The sequence below is a fragment of the Colias eurytheme genome, chromosome 14 (assembly GCF_061535395.1).
Source record: "Colias eurytheme isolate Ceu_HAF_F1 chromosome 14, ilColEury1 Martin Lab GWU primary, whole genome shotgun sequence".
In the NCBI taxonomy this organism is placed as follows: Eukaryota; Metazoa; Arthropoda; class Insecta; order Lepidoptera; family Pieridae; genus Colias; species Colias eurytheme.
Genome location: NC_142993.1, coordinates 9,276,817 through 9,300,857, shown reverse-complemented (window position 1 = coordinate 9,300,857; position 24,041 = coordinate 9,276,817). Strand labels below are relative to the sequence as shown.

General features: G+C 35.7%; 2 protein-coding genes across 2 annotated transcripts in view; one reads left to right on the top strand and one right to left on the bottom strand.

Annotated features, from left to right (window-relative positions):
* The window catches only part of Su(var)3-3 (lysine-specific histone demethylase Su(var)3-3), a 318,176-nt gene that overhangs the window by 138,092 nt on the left and 156,043 nt on the right, over nt 1-24,041 (top strand). The window lies entirely within an intron of this gene.
* Tollo (Toll-like receptor Tollo) lies at nt 14,410-18,948 on the bottom strand. Its single transcript, XM_090109304.1, has one exon. The coding sequence runs from the start codon at nt 18,706-18,708 to the stop codon at nt 14,878-14,880; it is 3,831 nt and encodes a 1,276-aa protein (XP_089965430.1). The 5' UTR covers nt 18,709-18,948; the 3' UTR covers nt 14,410-14,877.

Here is a 24,041-nt window from a genome sequence, read left to right as displayed (position 1 = left end):
AACCCGGGAATTTGCGTATCAATTATCATATTCAAAAGCTTATGGTATTACTGGTCACACGTAATCCATAATCTAAAATCAAATTCAATTCCGTTCGTATTAGGTTCTTTGTTTAACAAAGTAGGAAGTTGTTATAAGATCTATTTAAGCAAACACTTATTTTATCGGTGCTTAAATTCAATTGGCTTAAAACAATTTCATATTCTAAAACTTAATACATATTCAGAAGTACAAGTCAAAAGTGTTTAATTATTGTAGGAACTAGTTAAGCAATCACATATTTCATCGGTGCTTAATTTTACTTCGGCCTATAGTAATTTCACATTCCAAAACATAATTCATTCACGTTACAGTTTATCCTAACTACATAACTAATATTAAAACGTAATATTAGGTTAAATCGTAATATAAAATAATTTCATTTTATATTAATACTCGGGGGTAAATTGACAATCGCACGTCGAACATTCTAGCGGCTCGCGCAGCGCATCATCACTTTAACTTGTTATTGTAAGTTATAATCTGTATTCATTCACATTACCGTTTCATGCGATTTTCATCCTTAACTTCATATGCGTAAAGGTGAAATAATAATTTCATTGTTTCATTTTATTTCATTGTTTGAAAAATTACATCGAAGATTAACTTTGTTATTTAATTGTTTGTGTTTAAACGTTTTTACATTTTGTTTATTCGATATATAAATTTAAATTTAATAAGATGTCTTTATTAACTAAACATTCAACTCGGAAGTTAGGTTCTTTGAAAAAATTAAAATCTAAATCGGTGGATGAATATTATACGACTAAGGACTTATCGACATTGCGTAGAAAACGTACTATAGCGCTTAAAAGATTATCGAAGGCGTTAGAAATAGGTAATGCAGCTTTGAGTGATCGTTCACAATACGACCTATTTTTATCGTATCATCAGGAAATTAAACAAATCGTTTCAAATTTCGAAAATGCTCATTTTAATATACTCGATCTGTCGGACGACGCGGATAATGAAACTGAAATTGAGGAACAATTCGATGAATTATATTTTCAGATACAGTCTATTTATATTAGTTTAACTAAACATGATACAAATAGTTCGATTAACTCGAATATCAATTCATCGAATATCCGTTTACCTAAAATTACATTGCCACATTTTTCGGGCAATATCAAGCAGTGGCCTGTGTTTTATGATACGTTTAATTCTTTAATTCATAATTCAACGTCAGTTTCGGACACGGAAAAGTTTCATTATTTAATTTCTTCTCTTAGCGGGGATGCGTTATCGGTGGTTAAGGCGTTCCCTATGACTCATGAATATTATCGCGACGCGTATGAAGCTCTTATTAATCGCTATAAATGTAAACGAACATTAGCTTTTACTTGTTGGCAAGATATTTTAAACACTAACTTCATGCATAACAACGCAACTGAGTTTCAAAAGTCACTCGACTTATTCGATGAAAATTTAAATATTTTAAAATCTATTGAGTTACCGATAGATCGTTGGGATTTTGTTTTAGTTTACCATATTTTATCAAAATTAGACAAGAACTTACGCCGCGATTTTGAGGAGAAATATTCTAACGTGGAGTTGCCGTCTTATGATCAATTAAGAGGTTTTTTGCGTTCCAAATGCGAAGCCTTATTACGAGATACACATTTTTCTGGTGTGAACAAATCTTTAAAGCCTTCGACTACTCAAAATCAATCGACGAAACGTTTCAATTCAAATGCACTTGTTGCTATGAACAATAGAGGTAATTCGAACGATAAGTCTAAAGTTTATTCAAGCAACTGCGCGTATTGCCATAAGTCGCATTCTATTTTTTCTTGTCAAGATTTTATTAGTAAATCGATTGACGATCGTATGGCTATCGCCACTCAAAACAATTGGTGCTTTAATTGCCTGAAGCCATCACATCAATTAAAAAATTGCAAATCTATTTTTTCGTGTCGTATGTGTAAGCGTAAACATCACACCTTACTCCATCGCGATCATAACACTAAGATCGAATCAAATCAAATCGGGTCGTCGCTGGTGTCAAGGTCACATACGAATCATACAGTGCTGTTAGCCACAGCTATCGTTCAGGTTAAGGATGCTTCAGGTAATATGCAATCGTTTCGTGCCCTGTTTGATACGGGCAGTCAGAGCAATTTCATAACGGAATCAGCAGTAAAACTTTTAAATTTAACGCCGGCTTCAACAACCGCGGCAATTAGTGGCATAGGGGAAGCGGATGCACCTGTTATTGGTGACGTCACTTGTTCTATCGGCACTAACGGTCGAATTCTATTTAACTTGGATATGCACGTCATATCTAAAATATGTGGCGATCAACCTATCGCTCAACTTAATTCATCAAGTTGGTCCCATATTAAATCGTTGCCGTTAGCGGACCCTGGTTTCGATATACCTGGTCCCATTGACATTTTGCTTGCTGCTGATGTATTCGCTGACTCTGTTCTTAATCAACATATCAAGGGAGGTGTCAACCAACCTACCGCGTTTAATTCAAGCTTTGGTTGGCTACTTCTAGGTAAAACTAATATTTCATGTAGTAGTCTGTTGCAGACGTTGCCTGTAATCGATAATGATTTAAATTCATTAGTTCATCGTTTTTGGGAATTAGATTCGGTACCGCAAACTTCAATGCTAACTCCAGATGAGTTATTATGCGAACGTAAATTCGTTGAAGAACACTCACGTGATGAATCTGGGCGTTATATTGTTCGTATTCCATTTAAGAATAATTCAGAACCTACATTTGAAGGCTCTCGCGAAGTTGCTTTGCGTAGGTTCTATGCTATCGAACGTAGGTTGTCACGTGACGCTTTGTTAAAATCGCAATATGTCGACTTTATGTCTGATTACATCGAAAGTGGTCACGTGACAGTGGTTCCTGCAGCACAAGTTGGTACAGGAAAATACTACATACCTCATCATTGCGTTCTACGCCCTGACTCTGCGACCACACGCCTCCGCGTTGTATTCGACGCTTCTGCGAAGGATATACATTCTAAGTCACTGAATGACACACAACTTATCGGCCCAAAGCTACAACCGAATATTTTAAATCTACTTTTACGCTTTAGGGAACACAACGTTGTCTTCATGGCTGATGCTCGTCAAATGTTTAGACAGATTGTAGTAGCGCAAGAACATCGTGATTACCAACGCATTTTCTGGAGGAGTTCTCCTGATGAGCCCCTCTTAGAATATCGTTTAAATACAGTCACATATGGATTAGCTTCGTCTCCGTTTCTCGCTTGCCGTACTCTTCGACAGCTTGCTGAAGATGAGGGAGATTCTTATCCACTCGCAAAACGGGTACTACTGTCTGATGTTTATTGTGATGACGTCACAACAGGGTTTTCATCGTTAGAGGTCGCTCAGGAAGCAAAGTCGCAGATTATTAAACTTTTTAAGTGTGGACAGTTTGAACTTAGGAAGTGGGCTAGTAATAAACCGCAGTTATTGTCTGATCTACCCAGTGATAGTTGTTTGACTGGATCCGTATCGTTAGACAATTCTGATAATCAAATTCTTAAGGTATTAGGTCTTAAATGGAATCCATCCACAGATACGTTCGTTTTCGAAATTGAATCTACTTATCGGCCATGTACTAAGCGTTCAATTCTTAGTGAACTCGCTAGGGTTTTCGATCCGTTAGGTTTTTTATCTCCCATCACAATTCAATCAAAATGTTTAATTCAGAAGTTGTGGATTCTCGGCGTTGGATGGGACCAAACGCCGCCTAACGAGATCATCAATACATGGAACAAACATCGCACTCAACTTAATCTTTTGAGTGAACTTCTAATTCCTCGGCAACTTACCTGCACGGATGCTGTATCGTATGAGCTACATGGGTTTTGTGACAGTTCTACCCTTGCATACGGAGCTGTCATCTATTTACGTGTTACAGATGCTGTTGGTAATATTCATGTTTTCTTCGTTTGCTCTAAGGCTCGAGTTGCACCTCTTAAACATACATCGTTACCACGACTCGAGCTCTGTGCTGCAGTTCTTCTATCAGATCTTTACAAATTTGTAAAGGATACGTATCTTTCTCGTATTCATATTGATTCTGTATATTTGTGGTCTGACTCAACCATCGTTTTGTCTTGGCTGCGTTCTCATTCTTCGCGTTGGACAACATTTGTCGCGAATCGTGTCAGTCACATACAGGATATCACCCCTACAGACTGGTGGCATCATGTATCCTCAGGTGATAATCCTGCTGATTTGTGTTCACGAGGTTTATTTCCGAGTGAGCTTGTGCACAATGCCTTATGGTGGGCGGGACCGTGCTGGTTAACCCAAGGTAGTGATACTTGGCCTACGGATACAGCTGTTGTCACATCAAATGAGGAGAAGGTCGTTATGGAGAAGGAGCAACGGAAGGTAGCTCTTTCCGCTGAAGAGAGAGCTCCAATCGAACCAACAATAATTGACTCTTTACTTAATCGTTATTCATCATTTCAAACAATCGTTAACATTTTAGCATTTGTATATCGTTTTATCAATAATTCTAGAAACCCAGCTCAAGCTAATCGTAATAATTTCATTAATAACGTTGAAAGACATAACGCATTATTAAAAATCGTTAAACATGTACAGAGTCAAGTCTTTTCGAACGAAATTGCTAGTCTTAAATCGAACAAACCTTTATCGAAACCTTTTCGAAAACTCAATCCATTTATCGATCGATTAGGTATTCTCAGGGTGGGCGGTAGAATTTCACGCGCAGGTTTAGAATACGAACAAAGGCATCCAGCCTTTCTACCGTCTGATCATCCATTAACGTTTTTAATTATCGACAACATTCATCGTAACTACTTGCATCCGGGCATCAATACTACGCATTTCTTACTTCTTCAACAATTTTGGATCATATCGGCAAAACGTACTGTACGCAATCGTTTAAGCAAATGTATACAATGCTATCGAACTAATCCGAAGCCATTACAACCGTTTATGAGTGATTTACCGTCATACCGTGTTAATCAAGTCAAACCATTTTCTATAGTAGGCGTAGATTTCGGCGGACCGTTTCGTATTAAATTAGGCCCACATCGAGGTGCTAAGATTGAAAAGGCTTACCTTTGTCTTTTTATTTGTCTTACAACAAAAGCAGTACACCTCGAGGTGGTGTCTACACTGTCCACTGACGCATTTATAGCTGCGTTACGACGCTTTGTGGCACGCCGTGGTCGATGTAACGTGATACACGCGGATTGTGGAACAAACTTTATCGGTGCAAGAAATCAATTATCGTCTCTTATGCATCAAGCTTCTAATTTAGAAAAGATCGAATTTAAGTTTAATCCTCCATCTGCTCCTCATTTCGGTGGTGTATGGGAAATTCAAATCAAGGCGGCTAAATCTCATTTACTTCGTGTAGTTGGTGATCAAGTTCTTACGTTTGAAGAACTTACAACGCTTTTCGTGCAAATCGAAGCAGTATTAAATTCGCGACCGCTTTGTCCAATCAGTTCGGATCCAAATGATCTATCGGTCTTAACTCCAGGCCATTTCCTTACCTTAGAGCCTTTGACAGCTGTCCCTGATAAAGATCTATCAAATGTTAATATAAGTCGGCTTCATCGGTGGCAGTTGTTACAATCATTTCACCAGAGTTTTTGGTCCAAATGGAAACACGAGTATCTTAACTCACTAACACAACGCGCCAAATGGACTAAGGATTCTAAACCGCTTCAGATAGGCTCAATGGTGATAATTAAGGATGAAAATCGTGCGCCACTACAATGGTCTCTTGCCAGAGTAGTGGATCTTTTACCCGGTTCTGATGGTGTGGCTCGAATTGCAGTAGTTAGAACAGCGAAAAATCATATAATTCAAAGACCGTTGGTTAAGTTATGCCCTCTACCAATCGAGGACTAGCTTAAATCGTTTATCTTTCTTTAGTATCGTAAGGTATCTAGACATTAAGTTATCGTTAGCAATAAGATATCGTGTCTGTGTAACATCTATCGTGTTATACAGAATCAATTAGTTAGGTAACTAGTTTTTATCGTAATCAATAAGTATCATCAATAATTATGCGGATCATTCTTATCGTTCTCGTTCCCATTATGTTCTATTTATCGTCTGACCAGAAAATACCATAGGCATTTTGGTGGGCGGGATGTTTCGTTACCGTGTAATTGATCGTGGTGTCTATTATCGATGTTTGGCACAGAGTATGCAAACAAAGGTTGTCAAATTATTTTGCAACTGTCATGCACCACGACACAGTCGACAGTAGTCGACACTTGTACTTCCGCATTCGATCGAGCCGCTCCTCGGCTGTGCGCGCGCGGCGGCTATTGAAACACGTGTATCGCATCGGATGATTGGGCGCAAATTCATCGAGTGCTGCAGCATCTCAAGGTACGTGGTGCATTGTTTTTGCTGCTCACTATATTCCGAACATCGATTTTGTGTTAACGTAATTTTCCCTAATGTAGTAGAAGCCACCCGCTATTTCGGCTTGGTGCGATTCTACAACCTATATATGAGAGTATGCATATCGATCCTCAAATATTATTTTCTAAAATATAAATAGGCAATTTTCTGTTCGAAAACCAATTATCATTTACATATCATAGACGAGGTTCCGACGTAGCGCTCGTTCGTAGGCTCACACCCGGGGTCAATATATTTATCGTATTTCCAGCTTACCTTGGTCTCTTCTTTACCGGACTATGCTAAGTAAAAAGCTGGTTTGTAGTAGAGTCGGGACGATCATTAAAGCTCAACGTATACTGGACACACGTTAGCTAGATGTGTGTATACATACCAAAACAAGACGGCCAGCCAAATCGCTTTTGTTAAGATTTTATCTCTTGTTAAATACTTCTAACCATTATAGAATCGGGCGCAACTAGCGACCGTTTATTCGTGAAAGTATTTTAAGTTTTTTTTACGTCTATTTTTTATTTATTGGTGTTCTATGTGTTAGATATTGATAGAGCTAATAAGAATATAAGTATTAGTGCCTTTTGGTGTTAAAAAAAATCGTAATATTGACGAATATTCTTGGACGTTTATACGATAAATGAAAATCGTTTTCATAATATAAATGATATAAAATTGGTGACCTCTTTCTTAAAATATAATGCATATCGTATTGTTACATTTTTTTTACAAGGTAGTAAGATTAAAACTAAGAAAATTAAATTAACGTATCTCACTAAAGAATAATGTACTTATGAAACAATTCAAATATATCAGTATTTGTAGTTAATTGCAAACATAAAATCAATATTTATAAATTTATATAAAATTTAGTCTTTCCTCTTTATAACATTTTGCAAATCAAAGTGTAAAATCACTTCTTTATAAAACAGCAAAGCTCTAAGAGCTTGAAACTATGAATGTCAATAAAATTGTATTCGCCGAGTTCCCGCTATGATTGTGCACGTTGCGGCCATGATCTGTTATTCTGAGTATTGAAGTGTTTTGATAAGTAATTAAGCGATCGACACGACCATTTATTTTTAAGTGCCATCACGCCTCATTATAACATTGACGCGTTAAAAGCACTACAGTATTCTGTGTGGATGAATTATTATTGTATTATTTACATTTGGTACAGTGGGTGTGTGTGTATTGGAGATGTAATGGATGGCGGTTTTGTGTACGATATTTAGCGTTATTTTCATTTACTCGTATGAAATACCTATATTTTATATTATCTCTTTCAATTCTTTATTTTTTATGTTTGGTTTATCAAACACAAGTAAAAATAGTGAATTAAAATGACAAGTTTCTTTTTATTTGAAAATACAGTGTATTGCCAAAATTATTGAGCTTTGACCAAAAAAATGTTTAATAAATATACATGTTAATAAATTTGCTTCTCATATAAGTACATTGTAAACATTCGTTAGCGTTTTGTGAAAAACTGTTATTTTAAATATTGAAATGACTGATGCGTGATGATTTTGAAGTGTCTTCTTCGACTATATTTATTTGCATATAATTTTCGACTATTGTAATATTCACCTAACTAAATAATTCATGCCGTTAATGAGAATCATAATTTCAATACGTACTTTATAAACTTTTTGATAAAAAATGCTTCTAGGTAGTAAAAATTATAATGCATTATGGTTGTACTTCTAGTAATAAGTTAAATTACTTAAATCAATATGAAGAATGAATGAAGTTATTTTAGATTATTGAAATTATTACCATATACTAGACAGGAAAACTATTTTCTCAAGAAATTAGTAGGTTAAATCACACAAATTAACCATATAAGTTTCTTATATATATTTCTTAATACATACCAACAAGTGGCAATAAATTTTGTGTAAATTTCTTTGGAACGGAAGTCTGATTTTAACCTGATACAGAACCCTTTAAGAGCTAACGGTTTTACGCTAACAAGAGCATAAATGAGTAATATTTAATTATTTAAATTTGAATAAATAATTAATAAGCATTATCTTTCTGTATCATCAAAAGTCGTGGCAATAAAAATGATAAGTATATAATCAAGTCTTTCGGAATAATAAGCGATATTTGACTACAGTGGTATAATATAATTGGTTTGAATGTTCATAATCTTATAATTTATAAAGCAACAAATAGGCCTATTATAATAATAGCCGGTTAATAATATTGAAATAAGAGGCAAATCAAATTAATATCATCATAGTTAAGTTAATTACGTTTCTGTTCACAGAGGCGTATAATCTTCGTCGAAATTGTTTTGCTTAAATTAGAAACTGTTATATATTTGGCTTTATTAGCATTCGCTCATTGTTTCTTTAGCAATTATTTACGTTTGAAAAATTGTGTTGAAATGGTTCTGATGTTGTAATATTTTTAGCGATTTATCATAAAATTAGAGGTACATTAAAAATATTTAGTTTCTTATCGTTATATTTAGTTTTACAGGAAACAACAATTAATCAGATTTTAATAAAAAATATTAAATTGTACATTTACTTCGGTGTAATTTGTCCTAAGTATAAAATAAGTAGTCTGGTGCCCCCTGGGCCCTCAGCCTATTTGTATCTTTACAATGCATGCATTCTATTCCTCGAAGAGTTAGCCAGAGGTGTTCACGTGTAGGAAACCAATGTTTCAACAGTTGAGCTTAAATTGCTAGTATTGGCGAGCAGAATATTTTAATTTGTACTTACATCACATTTGGTCACAGCTAATGCAACGGTCGACGCGGGAATTCTTTTAAACATGCACATATAAGTAAATTCCCGATAAACATGGTATGGAAATGTTATCCAGTCGGCTACTTTATTTGAATAATTTATGTTTCTACTTGAAGACAACTTGATACTATTGGATTGGTGTCAGATTAGGCGTCAGAGCCTATAAATATTAGAAACGAGTTATATTCGTACACGCCGGCCCGTTGATGTCTTTTATATTGTGGTGGGAGTACAGCTTTTTGTTGCATGTACTCATACGTCTATAAACCTATTTTAAAATGTTTGATATTTCAATGTAAGATTGTTAAGATGTGTATTATGTTGAAATAAATTCAAGCTGTGTACAAACTTAAAAATGTATAGGAAGGAGACATTATTTTAAAATAGTTTTTACCCGCAAATTTAGACAAACAGATTCAATATAAGTTTCTACACATTAATTTATTTTGTACAGTCTTAATTTTACGATCATTTTCACTTGAAAATGTCGATATATTTCGGTATTATTCCCATCTTACTCGGAAATTGATATATGCATTAAAACCACGTTATTGATACTTCAATCTATAAATGTGTATAATCGAAATTGATTTCATTTGAAGTACTTGATAAAAGCTCGTTCATCTATATAATATATGAATAGACCGTACCAAGAAAACGTTTAACAGCGAATTCTCCAAAAGCGCGTAAACTCTTCATGTGACAACATTAAATGCTCCATGATGCCTAAGCAGTATTATATCCAGTGTGGGAAGGTGATGACGCTAGACAATATATATAGCTCTGTCCCTTTTCCACTCTGGAATTAATTCTGCCTTAAAACGTCACGGTAACCCCCCAGGTTATTAAAATGAGACGAATTTATTGCGGCTATACGATTATATATTTCGATAAACGCAGACCGGTGATTATGATATCTCGAGAGTTGAATTCGATCGATACGGCCCAAACCTGTAGTAATAAAAAGCTAGCATAGGGTTACCCGATATGAGGTGCTTTCTTTCGTGTCACGGGATTTATTTTCTCACTTGCGTTTGGAATTTGGTTCTTGAGTATGGTTGTAAGGGGATTTGTGGAGCTTATTTTAAAGCGTTTGATTTGTAATAATTTGTTAAAATAATTAATGTTTAATTCTTGACAAAGAATGTTAACATTTTCAAATGCTATTTTTATAAATCTTAATATTATAAGAAAACTTTTAGTGGGAAAATTACTTTTAAATTTCTGATTGTTACACAAACACATGGTGAAGTAGATGCAATTTATAAATTTCTTTAAAATTTTCACAATTCACAAAAATCGTTTACTTTTATAGAATTAATTAAGTCTTTTGTTAGCAGCATGTTTTACATGTGGTAACCCTGGTATAGCACAGAACAGTTTACGTTTAGAAGTCAGCGATGGAGTGAGGCTACACGGCATACTTGTTATCGTTGATCGCTTCTAACAATATAACGTCATAGACTAAGTGTGGAAAGTAAATTATTATTTTGAAACTTTGATCCAATTGTATTTCTTTTGATGAAGGAAATATTAAGGATTTCAACTTGAAAATGATATCAAAAAGAAATTAATTATATATGTGATAAAAAGTGTGATAATTTCATCAAGTTTAGAGTGTGATTGCGCTTGCGGTATCTAGCATACATAAATACATATATCTGTGCATAATATACAAACATTTTTAACGTTTCATCGGTGTAGCAATCGTAAAATAAATTCTCTACGCCTTCTCTGAGCTCTGATTAATGTTGTACACGACGCAGCCTTTTTTCATTTTCGTGTTTCCTAGTTAGATATTTATGATCGTTGACAGCTGTCCAATTGTACAACTATGTGCCACATATGTGCGGCGAAAGGAGTTAAAATAACATATTAATTTTATCCCACTTATAGTATTTTTACATTAGTTATTAAGAGAAAAGTGAGATGTGTTTAAAATTCTTTAACACGTGTTTTTTTGAAGATTATGAAGAAGTTTTAACTCATATTAGCGCATTATTATTCTTTGTCTAATTTTGTTATACAAAAGCGGGAACATATCACATACTATTTTAGGCTAAAAAACAGTATAGGCCTATACAAACTTCTTGATATAAACATTGTACAAATCTACATAAAAAGCAAATTTTGAGAGCCATAAAAAACTTTACACAAATAGGCACTTAATAAGGATTTATAATACAAAACAATAGTAGATATAATAATTTCTGAACATAGCATGTTTATTAAATCTGACTCAGTTAAAATGAAAGAATGCAAGCGAAAATTAGTTTTATGCAATAATAGTTTACCCATTATTGCGAACGCCTTGCAAGCCATTTCAGTGTTTTCGAATGCGGTTTTCTGTATATTGTAAAACAATAACAGGTGAGCAAATAACAGTAATACAGCCGCAAATGCGTTTACACGGGCAAGGCTCTCTCTTTTTATGTGCATTTTTCAATAACTATGAGGTACCGATAGAGTTATCTAGTTTTTGTTCTGAACCAATCAATGTTTAAGTATGATTGAAAAATGCTCTACGTAAATCTTAACGTTATATATGTTACTTAATTTGTAGAGTTCCTTAAAGATACTCTACTAGGCTAAACCACATGGTTTAGCCTAGTAGAGTATAGGTACATACCTAAGCGTTTTTAAAAACATGCAATGAAAGTTATTATATTGATCAAATATCTATCGATTAAGTAGAGATACATTTTTCAATGAATTTTTTTTTCCCAACAATATTTCAGTCAGCGTACTTTTGATACCTTCTAAAAACACTAAAATGTGTTGCGTATTAATGTAATGTATCTATGGTGAGAATCGGAAGTACAACTCTCATACACTGCATAACATAATATGGGAATGTATAACGTTGCAATCATTCACATTTCTTTACACCCGCTGTAATATTTCACAAATGCTTATAAGCAGTATTTCTTGTTTGCCAATAGGTGAAGCGACTGCTCATTTGTCTTTCTATCGCATAAAAAAGAATTATAACTAATGCTGTATTAAGCTATATATCAAGTTTTTATCTAGCATCCACCTGATATAATATTTCTTATGTTTTGTTTTGAATTTACAGTAAATTATTTGATATTATGAACCAGCCAAAGAGTTTACTGTTATTGAAGATATTTGGAGTGTTAACAATGTGCGAGTTAATTGTTGCAACATAAATAAAATCGATTGTATATAGATAGATAATAAGTAAAAACAGGGCTGTACAATATTATTTTAGTAAGTTATCAATTTACCACTATTATGATTATTTAATTGAAGATAATTACATACTTTATAACAAATTACGTCTTATCTAATCACCGATCAATGTATCTGTTAACACTTTCTTATAAGAACTATAAATGTAACGTAGTTCAGTGTAAAGGCAGTAAGTTTATATTAGACGAGTTCAAATGCATTTGGTCTCGCTGACCGCAGGGATCGTTAACCCTCCGCATGATGCTTGAAGGCACTACGCCACTATAATGGGTTATATTTCTCACTTTTAACATACTTCTGATGTGATTATACTGATTAACGTTGAGAGTAGATGCTTGTCGCGTAAGAAATGTGATGTTTAGGTTGATAATGTTTTAAATGTGTTTGTGTAAACTAGGTATGTAACAAGCTCGTCTAGTTTTCATTTGATGTACAATACGTGGGTTACCTACTGTTTGTAATAACTATATTATATCTGTTTAATACAAATCGAGATGTCTGTTAAATGAGTGGAAATGTTCTTATAAGTTTGCTTTCTACTTTAATATACATTATATAAACTAGAAGTTCTAATAAGAAAGTGTAAGTGTTGATTCTTGTATAAGAATGAAACATTATTTTTGCTTTGTTTAAGAGATGATGTCTAGAAAGTCAAAATCGCATCATATAATTTCGCCTGTTAGTTGGAATCGTACAAACGCAACAGCAACAAAGGCAGTGCGAACGTTTGGCAGACCTTTTGTTTTGTTCACTTGTTTCACACCTACTTAGGGCTGCGGGCGAAGGCTTATTACCGCAGATTGAAAGGCCGCGGTCGTCGGCCGAGGTAAGGGCGCGGCTATGGGAACGGTAGGATGAGCGGTGGCGATCCGCGGTTGAAGAAAGAAATGATTGGTGTGTAATGGATAGATCTGTAGGGAGGTGTAATAACTAATAAGGTGACAACGAAGACATTTAATTATGGCAAAATAAAGAACGATCGTTGTACTGTTATACTTATGTTAGGTGTCTTATGTTTTTAACTGCTATTGTTTACTATACAATTTGTTATATGCAGATAGAGTATTCATGATAAGGCATACATGTTAGATTTTTTAATTGTTATTTTCTTGTAAGAATTAGCAAGAAGAAAATGCATGAATAATTGTTTAATGGAATTTCCAACTTATTCTATCACAGAGCGACACACAATTTGAATATATTGATTATTTAAATTAATTTTCAATTCGATTCTATTGAAATGTGGAATTTGTTAAATAGAAGAATTAGTGTTACACCATAAAAATAAATGGTTTTGCCCACTCAATCGCTGTCGCTACCGCTCGTGCGCAAATATCTGGCGCATAAGCAAAAAACCTGATATGCAATATCCTAGCGTCCGCGGGATGGTCATTTAAATAACTCTACTGGATCTTCTTGCTATTATTTTTAATCGGAATACAAAATGCGCTTGTACAATGAGCGGCGAATAATTTGGTCTTTTATCGGTAGTGAGATGAATAAACATGAGCCGAGGCTGTGTAATTATCTTGTTAGTGTGAATTTGTTAAGAATTGTGTAAAGTTATAAGAATTATATAATGTTATACGGGATTGGTCGTAAATGGTAATAGCGTTTAGTGTCATGTATGATGTTTGGTGGATGTATACTGTATGGTTTGGTAATAAACTATAAACTCTATTGTGTTTGGATCTTGTAAATTTGTATTGTTGTCAAACGATGTGTATGTTGTAATTTTCTAACAGATTGATATTTGTATTTTAGTAGAGTTTGTTTAAAAAGTATACAGATTATATTTGTATGAATATGATGTCTTATAAGAACTTTGTGTATTGTAAAATTTCGAATATGATAGTCAAAGCTTTCTGTTTCTATATTTACATTCTTAATGGAAAATATTGTGTGCGTATGTTACTAAAATCATTTATTGTACTTTGTTTTACAAAATTACTATGTAAAATGTGTCTGTATTACTTGAGATATATTGAAATGAGAATAAAGAAAACTACTATGTTATTATTCAATTTATGGTTTATTTCAATTTATCACTTTTGATCAAAATTAGATTTTTACAATAAATATTCTTTAGACAATTTAATTACAAAATATACATTGATGGGATAATTAATCGTCTCTATCTAACTACAACTAAATTTATCACAGATTTTGGCAACACTGCCATATTAAGTCGTTCTAATAGTAATTGGCAAGTTTTGCCTAACAAGCACAGCCTATAAAGGCCAAATTATTTAAAAAGACACTTAACACCTTTCACTCCAATAGTTTTTCATTAAAACATACTTTATAAACAGTCCAAGTAAAGTTTTGAGCGCATTAAATGAAATTATTTACAATCTAATGTCTTATAACTAAAGCAATGGTTAATATTTACAATACGTACGCTAACGGACTAGCCATCACAATATACACTGCCACTATTGGAACTGTACCGTCACTTCACTTTGTTCATTCACTACACATGGACGGAAAGGTTTCTGGGGGACGACCGGGAGGGCAGCTGGTGAGCCGCGTGGGACGGGTGCGGCGGCAGCACGGGGTGCGCCCCGTGCACCGGCGGCGGCGGCAACGCACCCAGGTGGTTCCTGGGATGATGGTGTCGGTGCATCGCCATCGCGCTCGCCCCAGGACTCGGCATGCCTCGACACCGCTGCTTGTTACTCACGTCGGGCAACGCGAACCTCAACTTTTCCCAAAACATCTTATCGCCCCACTGTATATGCGTATTTGTCTTCAGATACAGTCTTATATCGGGATCGAGATCCTTTTGTGGTACTTCACCTAATAATATCACTATCAACCTCCGTCTTCTATCTCTCAACACTTGATGATGCGCAGATTTAAACTCGAATCGACACCATTCAGACTTTATAAAGTTCTCACTTAGTACCATGATTGTACGACGCGACGACTCCACGGCCTGTATTATGTTATCGGCTACATAGCCGCCGACGGGAAAGTCGCGGTAATGCAGGTACAGTTTGTAGGCGGGGTCGCCTCGCTCCAACACAGGCGCAAGCTTCTCTGTGACCCAGGCTTCGTCTTTAGAACTGTAGCTCACGAACGCATCGTATAACTTCTCTCTATCGTCACGGTCTACCTCACTCGCCTTGTAGAATAATCTCATTCCGAATTTGGAGTGAAACCACACCCTCATTTCTTGTCTGAATATAAACACTATCATGACGACAAATAATACGAGTAAAAATGCTCCGAGCGTCGACACCAATAATGGAATGTAATCTTGAACATCTTCGGTTGTGATTATAGTTTTTGTAGCGGTTAAGTTTCCGTTGATGCTATTATTTATACTTGGAAGTCCAGTGCAAATTGTGCCGTTTTCTTCAATTATATTAAAACCTGAGTTGGGATCACTGAACATACTGTCATTGTATACTGTCACATTTGTATCATTGCGGGAGTAAATACATTTAATACTCGATAAGTCAGTTATAGAAGACACTCGTTTTGTCCACTCGCGAAACATCTCTGTATATTCACAGTCACAAGACCACGGATTGTATGAAAGAGTTAACGATGTGATGGAAGGATTTATTTGCCACACTGTCAATGTAATCAATCTGTTGTGATCAAGATGTAAAACTTTCAAACGCGCCATGTGATTGAACATCTCTTTTCCAATACTTTTTATTTTATTATTGTTTATGTATAGCTCGCGTAAGTTATCTAATCCATCAAATTCCTGACCTTCAATTGTAGATAGACTGTTGTAGTCGAGATGTAATATTTCCAGTTCCTTCAATCCGTTGAAAGTGCGATTATGAATAGTTTCAATGTTAGACGAGTTTAGATATAATACCTTGAGTCTTTTTCTGCCGATAAATGCATGGCTTGGAAGCATTTTTATGTCATTACCGTCGAGATACAGTTGTGTGGCCTCCATCGGTATTCGGTCGGGTAAAGTGTTCACATATCCCGCGCTCGAGCATTCCACTACGTTCGCGGACCACGATTGGTCGTGATAACAAGTGCAGTTATTCGGGCAGGTCATTTCACAATCACAGGCATCAAAATCGCAGCAGTGACACAGGGCGAAACAATGGAACTCGTATTTACATAAAAACTGATGAGACGCGGCTTCCACGAGCGGCACGTATGAGTTACCGCGGTTGTACAACAATTTACAATAAATGCTATCCAAGTCCATTAGTTTGGGTTGTGTTCGCGCTCTGTTCCCAGTGTTTATTTTTTGTAGCCATTCCATCGTACAATCACATTCTAATGGATTTCCGCCTATGAAGAACTCAGGCACCGATTTATCTTGAGGCACTGCGGATATTCGTAAGGAATTTGGGTCTAAACTAGTTATTTTATTGCCGTATAAATCCACTCTCGTTAAGTTAGGTTTTTTGAAGAAAGTGTACGATTGAACTTTGGATATTAAATTATCATTTAAATACAGCATTTCTACGGAGTTCGGTATCGCACTTCCTGTTATTTCCGTTAGCCTGTTAGAACTCGCGTCAAAAGTACTCAGCGACAGTTGTGATTCAATCTCGAAGTAATTTCCAAGTTCAGCTATCCTGTTAGCGTGAATATCCAACCACTGCAATCCAGTCGGAATCATAGCGTAGTCGAACCATTCTAGGCGATTATCGGAAATGTTCAACCATACTAAATTAGGTAACTTTGCGAAAAGACCGCCGATGTCGGTCAAGTAATTCCCATCTAGTCTTATTGCCTGTAGATTCACGTTTCCGTCGAACGAGCCAGCTTCAATTTTGTGGATTTTATTTCTAGATAAGTTGAGAATTTTCAGTGAAGTCATTTTGTCAAACACTCCCTTGCTGATATTCCCGATATTATTTTCGGTTAAACGCAAACCGTACATCTGTTGCATAGTCATAAAAGATGCATTTTCAATGCTCACTATTAAATTCTCTCCCAAGTCTAAAGTTTTAAGTTGTGGGATTTCTTTCAAAGCGATGGGAACTTCATCTAGTCTATTTCCATTTATATGCAAATCTTGTAGAGACGTGCAGTTGCGTAAGGCATGCGGGTGTATCTTTGTTATTCGGTTACTGTCTATCGACAAGACGGATAATGCGGACAGTCCGGTGAATGAATAACTTTCAATGTTTGTTAATCGGTTGTTTGATAATATTAACGTATGTAAATTGCCGAGCGAACTGAATACATTTTCTGGAATATGTTCAATGAAGTTATCTTGCATCTTCAATATTTGTAAATTGTGTAAATCTCTAAACAAAGCGATTTCCATCTTTGAAACTCTATTATGTGAGAAGTCTAAAAAAACTAATCTTTTTAATCCTGAAAAAGTAGATGTATTTATCCAATCAGATGTTAATTCGTTGTGAGATAAATCCAAGACAAGAAGTTGGAATAGATCGCTAAATAATCCCGGAGCGAGAACAGTTATTGTATTGTTGTTGAGATAAATTTCTTTTAATTCTTTTGTATCGCTAAATAATTCCGGTGGTAAGCTCGTCAGCTGATTGTCAGAAAATCTAACCGTTGTTAGCGAAATGAGCCCTTCTAAAGCTCTATCTGCCACGGATGTTAATCCATTCCCTTGAATGTATAATTTTTGCAGTCGCTTTAAACCAGATAGAAGTCCTGGCGGAAGCGTATCTATTAAATTTCTTGATAAATCAAGTACTATTAGACTATCACCACATTTTTCAGTAGGGTGACGATGCGCCGTGGAAAACTGAAAATGACTGACATCTCTCATTCTGTTGCCAGTCATGTTTAAGTACTCTAGATTCCTAAGCGTACATAAAGCACCATCGGGAAAAGTCAACATGTTATTTTCACTGAGATCCAATCGTTCTAAACTTTGTACATCCCTTGAAAACGCAGTAGGTGTGACTTCAAGTGACATAGTAGACCAATCTGTGTTGTGCGTTCGTATTGTTAAATTTCTTAGTTCTCGAAGGCCCGTGAAAGCGCCGTCGGATAGATTTCCGATTTTACAATACTCGATCGTTAGTTCTCTTAACTCTACCAACTGACGAAAGCTGCCGGGAGATAGAGAGCTTTGAAAGAATAGTGCGTCGCTACATTCTAATCGCAGGCGTACTGTGAGGTGAGGTTGAATAGCACTAAAATTAGTATTTTCCAATTCGCTATTGATAGTCCTAAGTCTGCACTGTAAAGCCACTCCGGCATCTTCATCGTCGGTGGTCCACCGACACTCGTCAGGAGCCTGATAACGAGCTCCTGTTGTCGATAACGAAGCACTCCAGGCTGGTACAACAGCGCTCAGCGCCAAAAGAGCGCTCGTGAACCACATTATACACATAGTTTTGGTATCACAAACTTCACTTTAACTCGAACATACTTTCATTTATTATTCGCCGCACTATAACTGCACATAATTATATAATTCTATCGACAAGTTCATATCGTTTGTACTTGCAACTGAACTACTTCTCAACCGAAACCAGTCACTCTTGTTCCGCGCGAACACTAATTGGACAAGATCGTAAGTATGTTGCGGTGCGAGACACGTCACGCGTGCGTCCGCGCCGAGGACTGGGGTGGGACTGACTTAAACTCGAACCTGTGTTGCGCTCGCGCACAAGGCCGCGCTGGTTCACGCGTTCCAACAGGTAAAGTATAGCCCGGGACCGAAACGTCGCAAACGCCATATAAGCAGCTTTAAGTTACGCCCTAACCTTTTCGGAGCGAAGCTTGTCAGAAAAATACTGAACGCACACAGCGATACGTCGAACGCAACACAGAGAAACGAAACCGCTTTTTGTAATGCTCGAACAAGCTTTCAGTGAGTATGTCGGAGCGAGATAGATGGACGGTTTCGGGGAGAGCTCGAAGCTTGGTGGGGGATCGAGCCAGCTGCCCAGGTAGTGCGCTCGCGCATTGCCGCGGTTGCCGCTTGTTAACACTTCGCGGAGAGAATTGTGATGTGAACATTTCATGATTGCTGATATTTTGTTTACTCATTGTCGTTAATGAAAATTACAACCTGAGTGAGGTCGTAATGATAAACGTTTATATCCTTTAAATGTTATATTCATTTGTATTATTTGCATTATTTATTAAAATTTATAGTTTTAATTGTCACTATAAAAAGCTCGTTATAAAACATGTTATGAACACCTCGATGTAAATGTCATAGTCGAGATGATAAAATAATGCATAACGGTATAAAGTTGTAGACAGTATTTGTTCCGTATATGGAAAGTTACATATCGCTCGCAGAACGGACGTATTGTCTGCCAGTTTTTGCATAGCATGCACTTTATAATTATAGAGCAAGTTAATATATTCGGATGCATATTTGTCTGTGGTCCCGGGGCTATATGATAAATATTTAATTCATTCCCAAGCTACCACACATCGCTATTAATTCGAAACTTCCTTCGCACGCGAATACTTTTACACGCCATATAAGCAATTAAGGGTATACGGTATAATATTGCATATCCTTAACTTTTAATTTAAAAGCGAATTGCATTTCCTAAGAATTCCCATCTTAATCGACCGCCATTTAAGTTAAACGATTTTGATATAATTCCACACAGGTCTACTCTAAACCCGTAATCAAATTAAACATCCAAACATTATGTGTTTTGTAGGTAATAATTTTTAGAACCATTTCATTTTGAAAAATGTGGTAAATTTTTTGGGACGGAGTGCATTTTGTGATTTATACGCATCGGTGAAAAGGTGTTATTATAGTTTTGTTCTTCACAATGCAGCAACATATTTCCGAACACGAATCATTAATAACACTCAAGATGCGAAATGCCAGGACTTGCATATTATGCGTCTATTGTGTTCTGGCTGTTTGATAATAGATGGCTATTCACAGTTTGATGTGCAAAAAATTTGAGAAAGGCTCGAAACCACGGTATTGTTTTTGATATTATTTTGAAAATGAGGATTTAATATTAAATTAATGACATGTAATATTTTTAAAGATTTTTCATTAATGTTATTTAAGTTAAGATAGGGTTTATTAATCTACTTTCATAGTACGTATAATCAAAATAAATATTAAAAATTGCTATGAAAAAAAAAAAAACGATAAAACTTATAAATCACAAAGTAACACGGTTTTAAGAAGTATAAACGGCATAAATATTTAATAACTGAAGTTATTCGCATCTTTATAGCTCTCAAATAAATTGAAACGACATATTTTTGCAGTAAATAACAACTTCTGTTAAACGTACGATCAAAACCTTGTTTATTGCGAACATCAATACTCTTATAAGGCACAATATGCTTAACATCCCGTAATAAATGGTTTAGATCATAATTTTATATAGTGTCGAGGTGATAGGATGGCTTGCGTCCGTCGTGGCTGTATTTATGCGAGTGTTCGCCGACTCGGGGCACCCTCTATATCTCAATTGCTATAAATTATCTCCTTTGACACGCGAGAAGTGGAAAATTTGCAATCGCACCACTAGTACGGTCCCGCAGCTTTCTTACCTTTGTGTAAACATCGCAAATGGTTCTGTAATGGGAATAGCGTTAGCACCGGCTCGATATATCACGTATCCCACGGGTCGCTCGTCCAGGGCGCGACCGGATAGCACAAAGGATCAGCGGGTGATCCTTCGACTTTTTGTCGCGAGGAGGCTCGGAGAGGCGTTCTTTAAAATAGAATGGAATAGATTGCCGGTAAATCGTTGGTTATTGTGGGGCTATTTAATGTGCGTCGGGCTGCTATTTGTGGCTCGTTATAACAATGTCCGATTTCAATTTACAATGCGATGTGTCGTCACGCAACTGTCAGGGCGCAGCGCGTGGGTACACACGATAGACGTAGATGATGTGGGTCAGATGCCTCGATGATTCATGGAACACTTGAAACTTCAATTGTAATTTATTATTTCGAGCATTGTTGTGAATTGCTCTAACTAGCGCCCGTTTCGAGTACCGTAGATTGTTACACATTTTAACAAAGACGTATCTTAATGACCTTATTTCTTACCTGGTTCGTTGTATGTTTTCTAGAAGTTCACCATGAAATATGACGATATAAAAGTTGAATTATTATAAAATGATAAATAAATGAAATCGTTTTAAAGAACACAAATTGAGAGCCCACATAGGTTCACGCCCAACGTGACACCGAACCGATGTATAATTTAACACGTGAGTGAAACGCAATAACTGTCATATAAATGGTCGGGTTCCCTTATCGCTTGCGCATCGACGCATAAAACGATCCCCGCTCGATTTCCATTATGTTATTAATTTTTGTAATTTCGGTGCCTAATCTCGGACGACGGTGTCGATAGTGAGGCGACACTTATCTCGGCGTCGGTGGACACGTATAATCCATTAAGTCGTCATTTCCACGCGGCTGATCATTCCTCAGCGTCAGAACGCCCCCGTGCTTGTGGTGTATTGTTCGCTACTGCTTATCGTAGGGTTGGCCAGGTGAATTGTTGCTTTTTATGCAGGTACAATCGTGGTATGAACAAATGTGGTATAAGTATTTAAAATTTATTTGAATTTGTGTTTTTTATTTTTATAAATGTAAGCTTGAATGTATTTTATGCATAATAATCCGTTAGTCATGTTATGTTCTCTATCAATGTGTTTTGTGATAATAGAAAGTTCGTAAATAAATTTGTAGCTGACTGGATGAGTGAAAATAATTAATAAGTCATAAACGAATCATAATAAGCGAACCTAAGGAATGTATTTTTAGTAATTTGTTTAGAAAACATCTAACAATAACACGGATGTCACATTGCATACCGAAAGCATCTAGGACATCGTTAAATGTATTTAGAAATCGACACCGTCTCAGTACCTATGCGAATATTATGAAACTATAATGATGTGTTTTTGTTTCAGGTAATCACCGTTGGCACATCAGACAACTCATTAGGTACAGTACAATATTAACAAAAACGTAGGTAATATACAACACACGTATTTTGTGTTGTTTGTTCGTGTATCGGAGATGCAATCGTGTTGTCACTATGTAGGTAATATAATGCGCTTTGATGTTAAATACCTTACATAAATACTTGTAGGTAAAGGTAACCTTCGGTAAAATATTTCTGAAACATTTTAGCTACCTATGTATTGGAAATGAACAACAGATGCATGTTATGTGATGAAAAATTAAAATTATTAATTGACAGACTATTTACTAACTGTTTGTGTCAATTAACAGTTAAAATATGATCACTGATGAATTTAATAAAGTAATGAATAAATCGTGTCTTAAATATTGAATATCTATAAAAATCATTAATTTATTGAATATTAATTATAAAGTAGTAAATTACAAATAAGTAACAAATCCCATCGCGTAATATGTAAATTTGTTCATTTTGATCGCGATTAAGAAAAAATAGAGCTATAATAAAATTTAAATTATTGCAACGAGGGAACTTTTTACAGCGTGGCCATTGCCGGCTTATTAAACTTAAAGGGGTTTAAAGCATGGCATTTAAATTGATGGGATTTTGCACGTGATCCGAACCCTTAGTAGTGTGGATCGCAACACGGCCAATTTGCCGCGAAAACCAACGATGCGTTTGTGTGGCGTGACACCTGGCAACCTATAGACTGCTGGACAGGGAAGCTGTGGAGTTGCAATGATTTAAAATTAGTTATTATTTAATAGGGTTTGAGATAATCTATTGCTGGTCGGAATGTAATTTGAATACGTAGGTACGTAATGTTTATGTTTTGCATAAACCACTAATTAAAAAAATGAAAAGGAATATCAATAGAGGAGGAGACGTAGGGTAAGTATCTGCAAATCCACACACAAAAATTATTTGAAATATTTGTTAGTAGTTTGAATATAATAAGTACCTATGAGATTTTTTCATCATATCAAAACAAACTTCCAGATGCAAAGATAAATGCAATTCAATACGAGTGACAGCTTATTATAAAAAACGTGAAAATATGAAAGCTTAAAGATTCAAACTTTGAAAACGTAAGCGCTCTACATATTTCTGTCCGCCGCGTCAGTACATCTACGTGCCTTCAAAAGAGGCCGGTTAGATTACGCATTGTCGTGGGCTCGTGGCACAATTAGAAACTGTCGCGAACCCAGCGCGAGCTATTTGCAAACAATCGCCGGTAACATCTGCACCCTGCATGAAACTGTGACAAACATATTGTGGCCACTTGCGATCACGATTTTGATTTTTTTGATGCAGGAATTCCTTAGTTTTGCGTACGTTTTTTGATGAAGGAATGCGTAGCGGCAGACGCGTCGCCTGATGGTAAGCGCCGACACACGCCGTGCTGTATGTTCTGATAGCACTAGCTTTAGCAGCTGTTATATGTTTGTATAACATGTATAAATGAAGTGAAGATGTTCGACTTGATGATGGTTAAAATAATATTTTCATAGGATTTTTTTTGTTTGAATTTCGGTTTGATAAACCTAGGCGCGATATTCTAGAAATGATCATGTTTTTTTTGTAGAGTTCGCATTAAAAATAAAACCAGAAAATAAATATACAATATATTATCAAGACTAGAAATCATCTTTATTAAGACAGAGACTACGTGTGTATGTGTGATATAATTGTTGAGGATAAAAGTACTAAAAAAAACTCATTGACGAAACAAGAAAATGAAACATCCTACAGTGCTGTTGAAACTGCATCGATTTCTCAT

Coding starts and splice junctions, on each gene's coding strand:
- Tollo (XM_090109304.1), bottom strand. CDS start 18,708: ATGTGTATAATGTGGTTCACGAGCGCTCTTTTGGCGCTGAGCGCTGTT.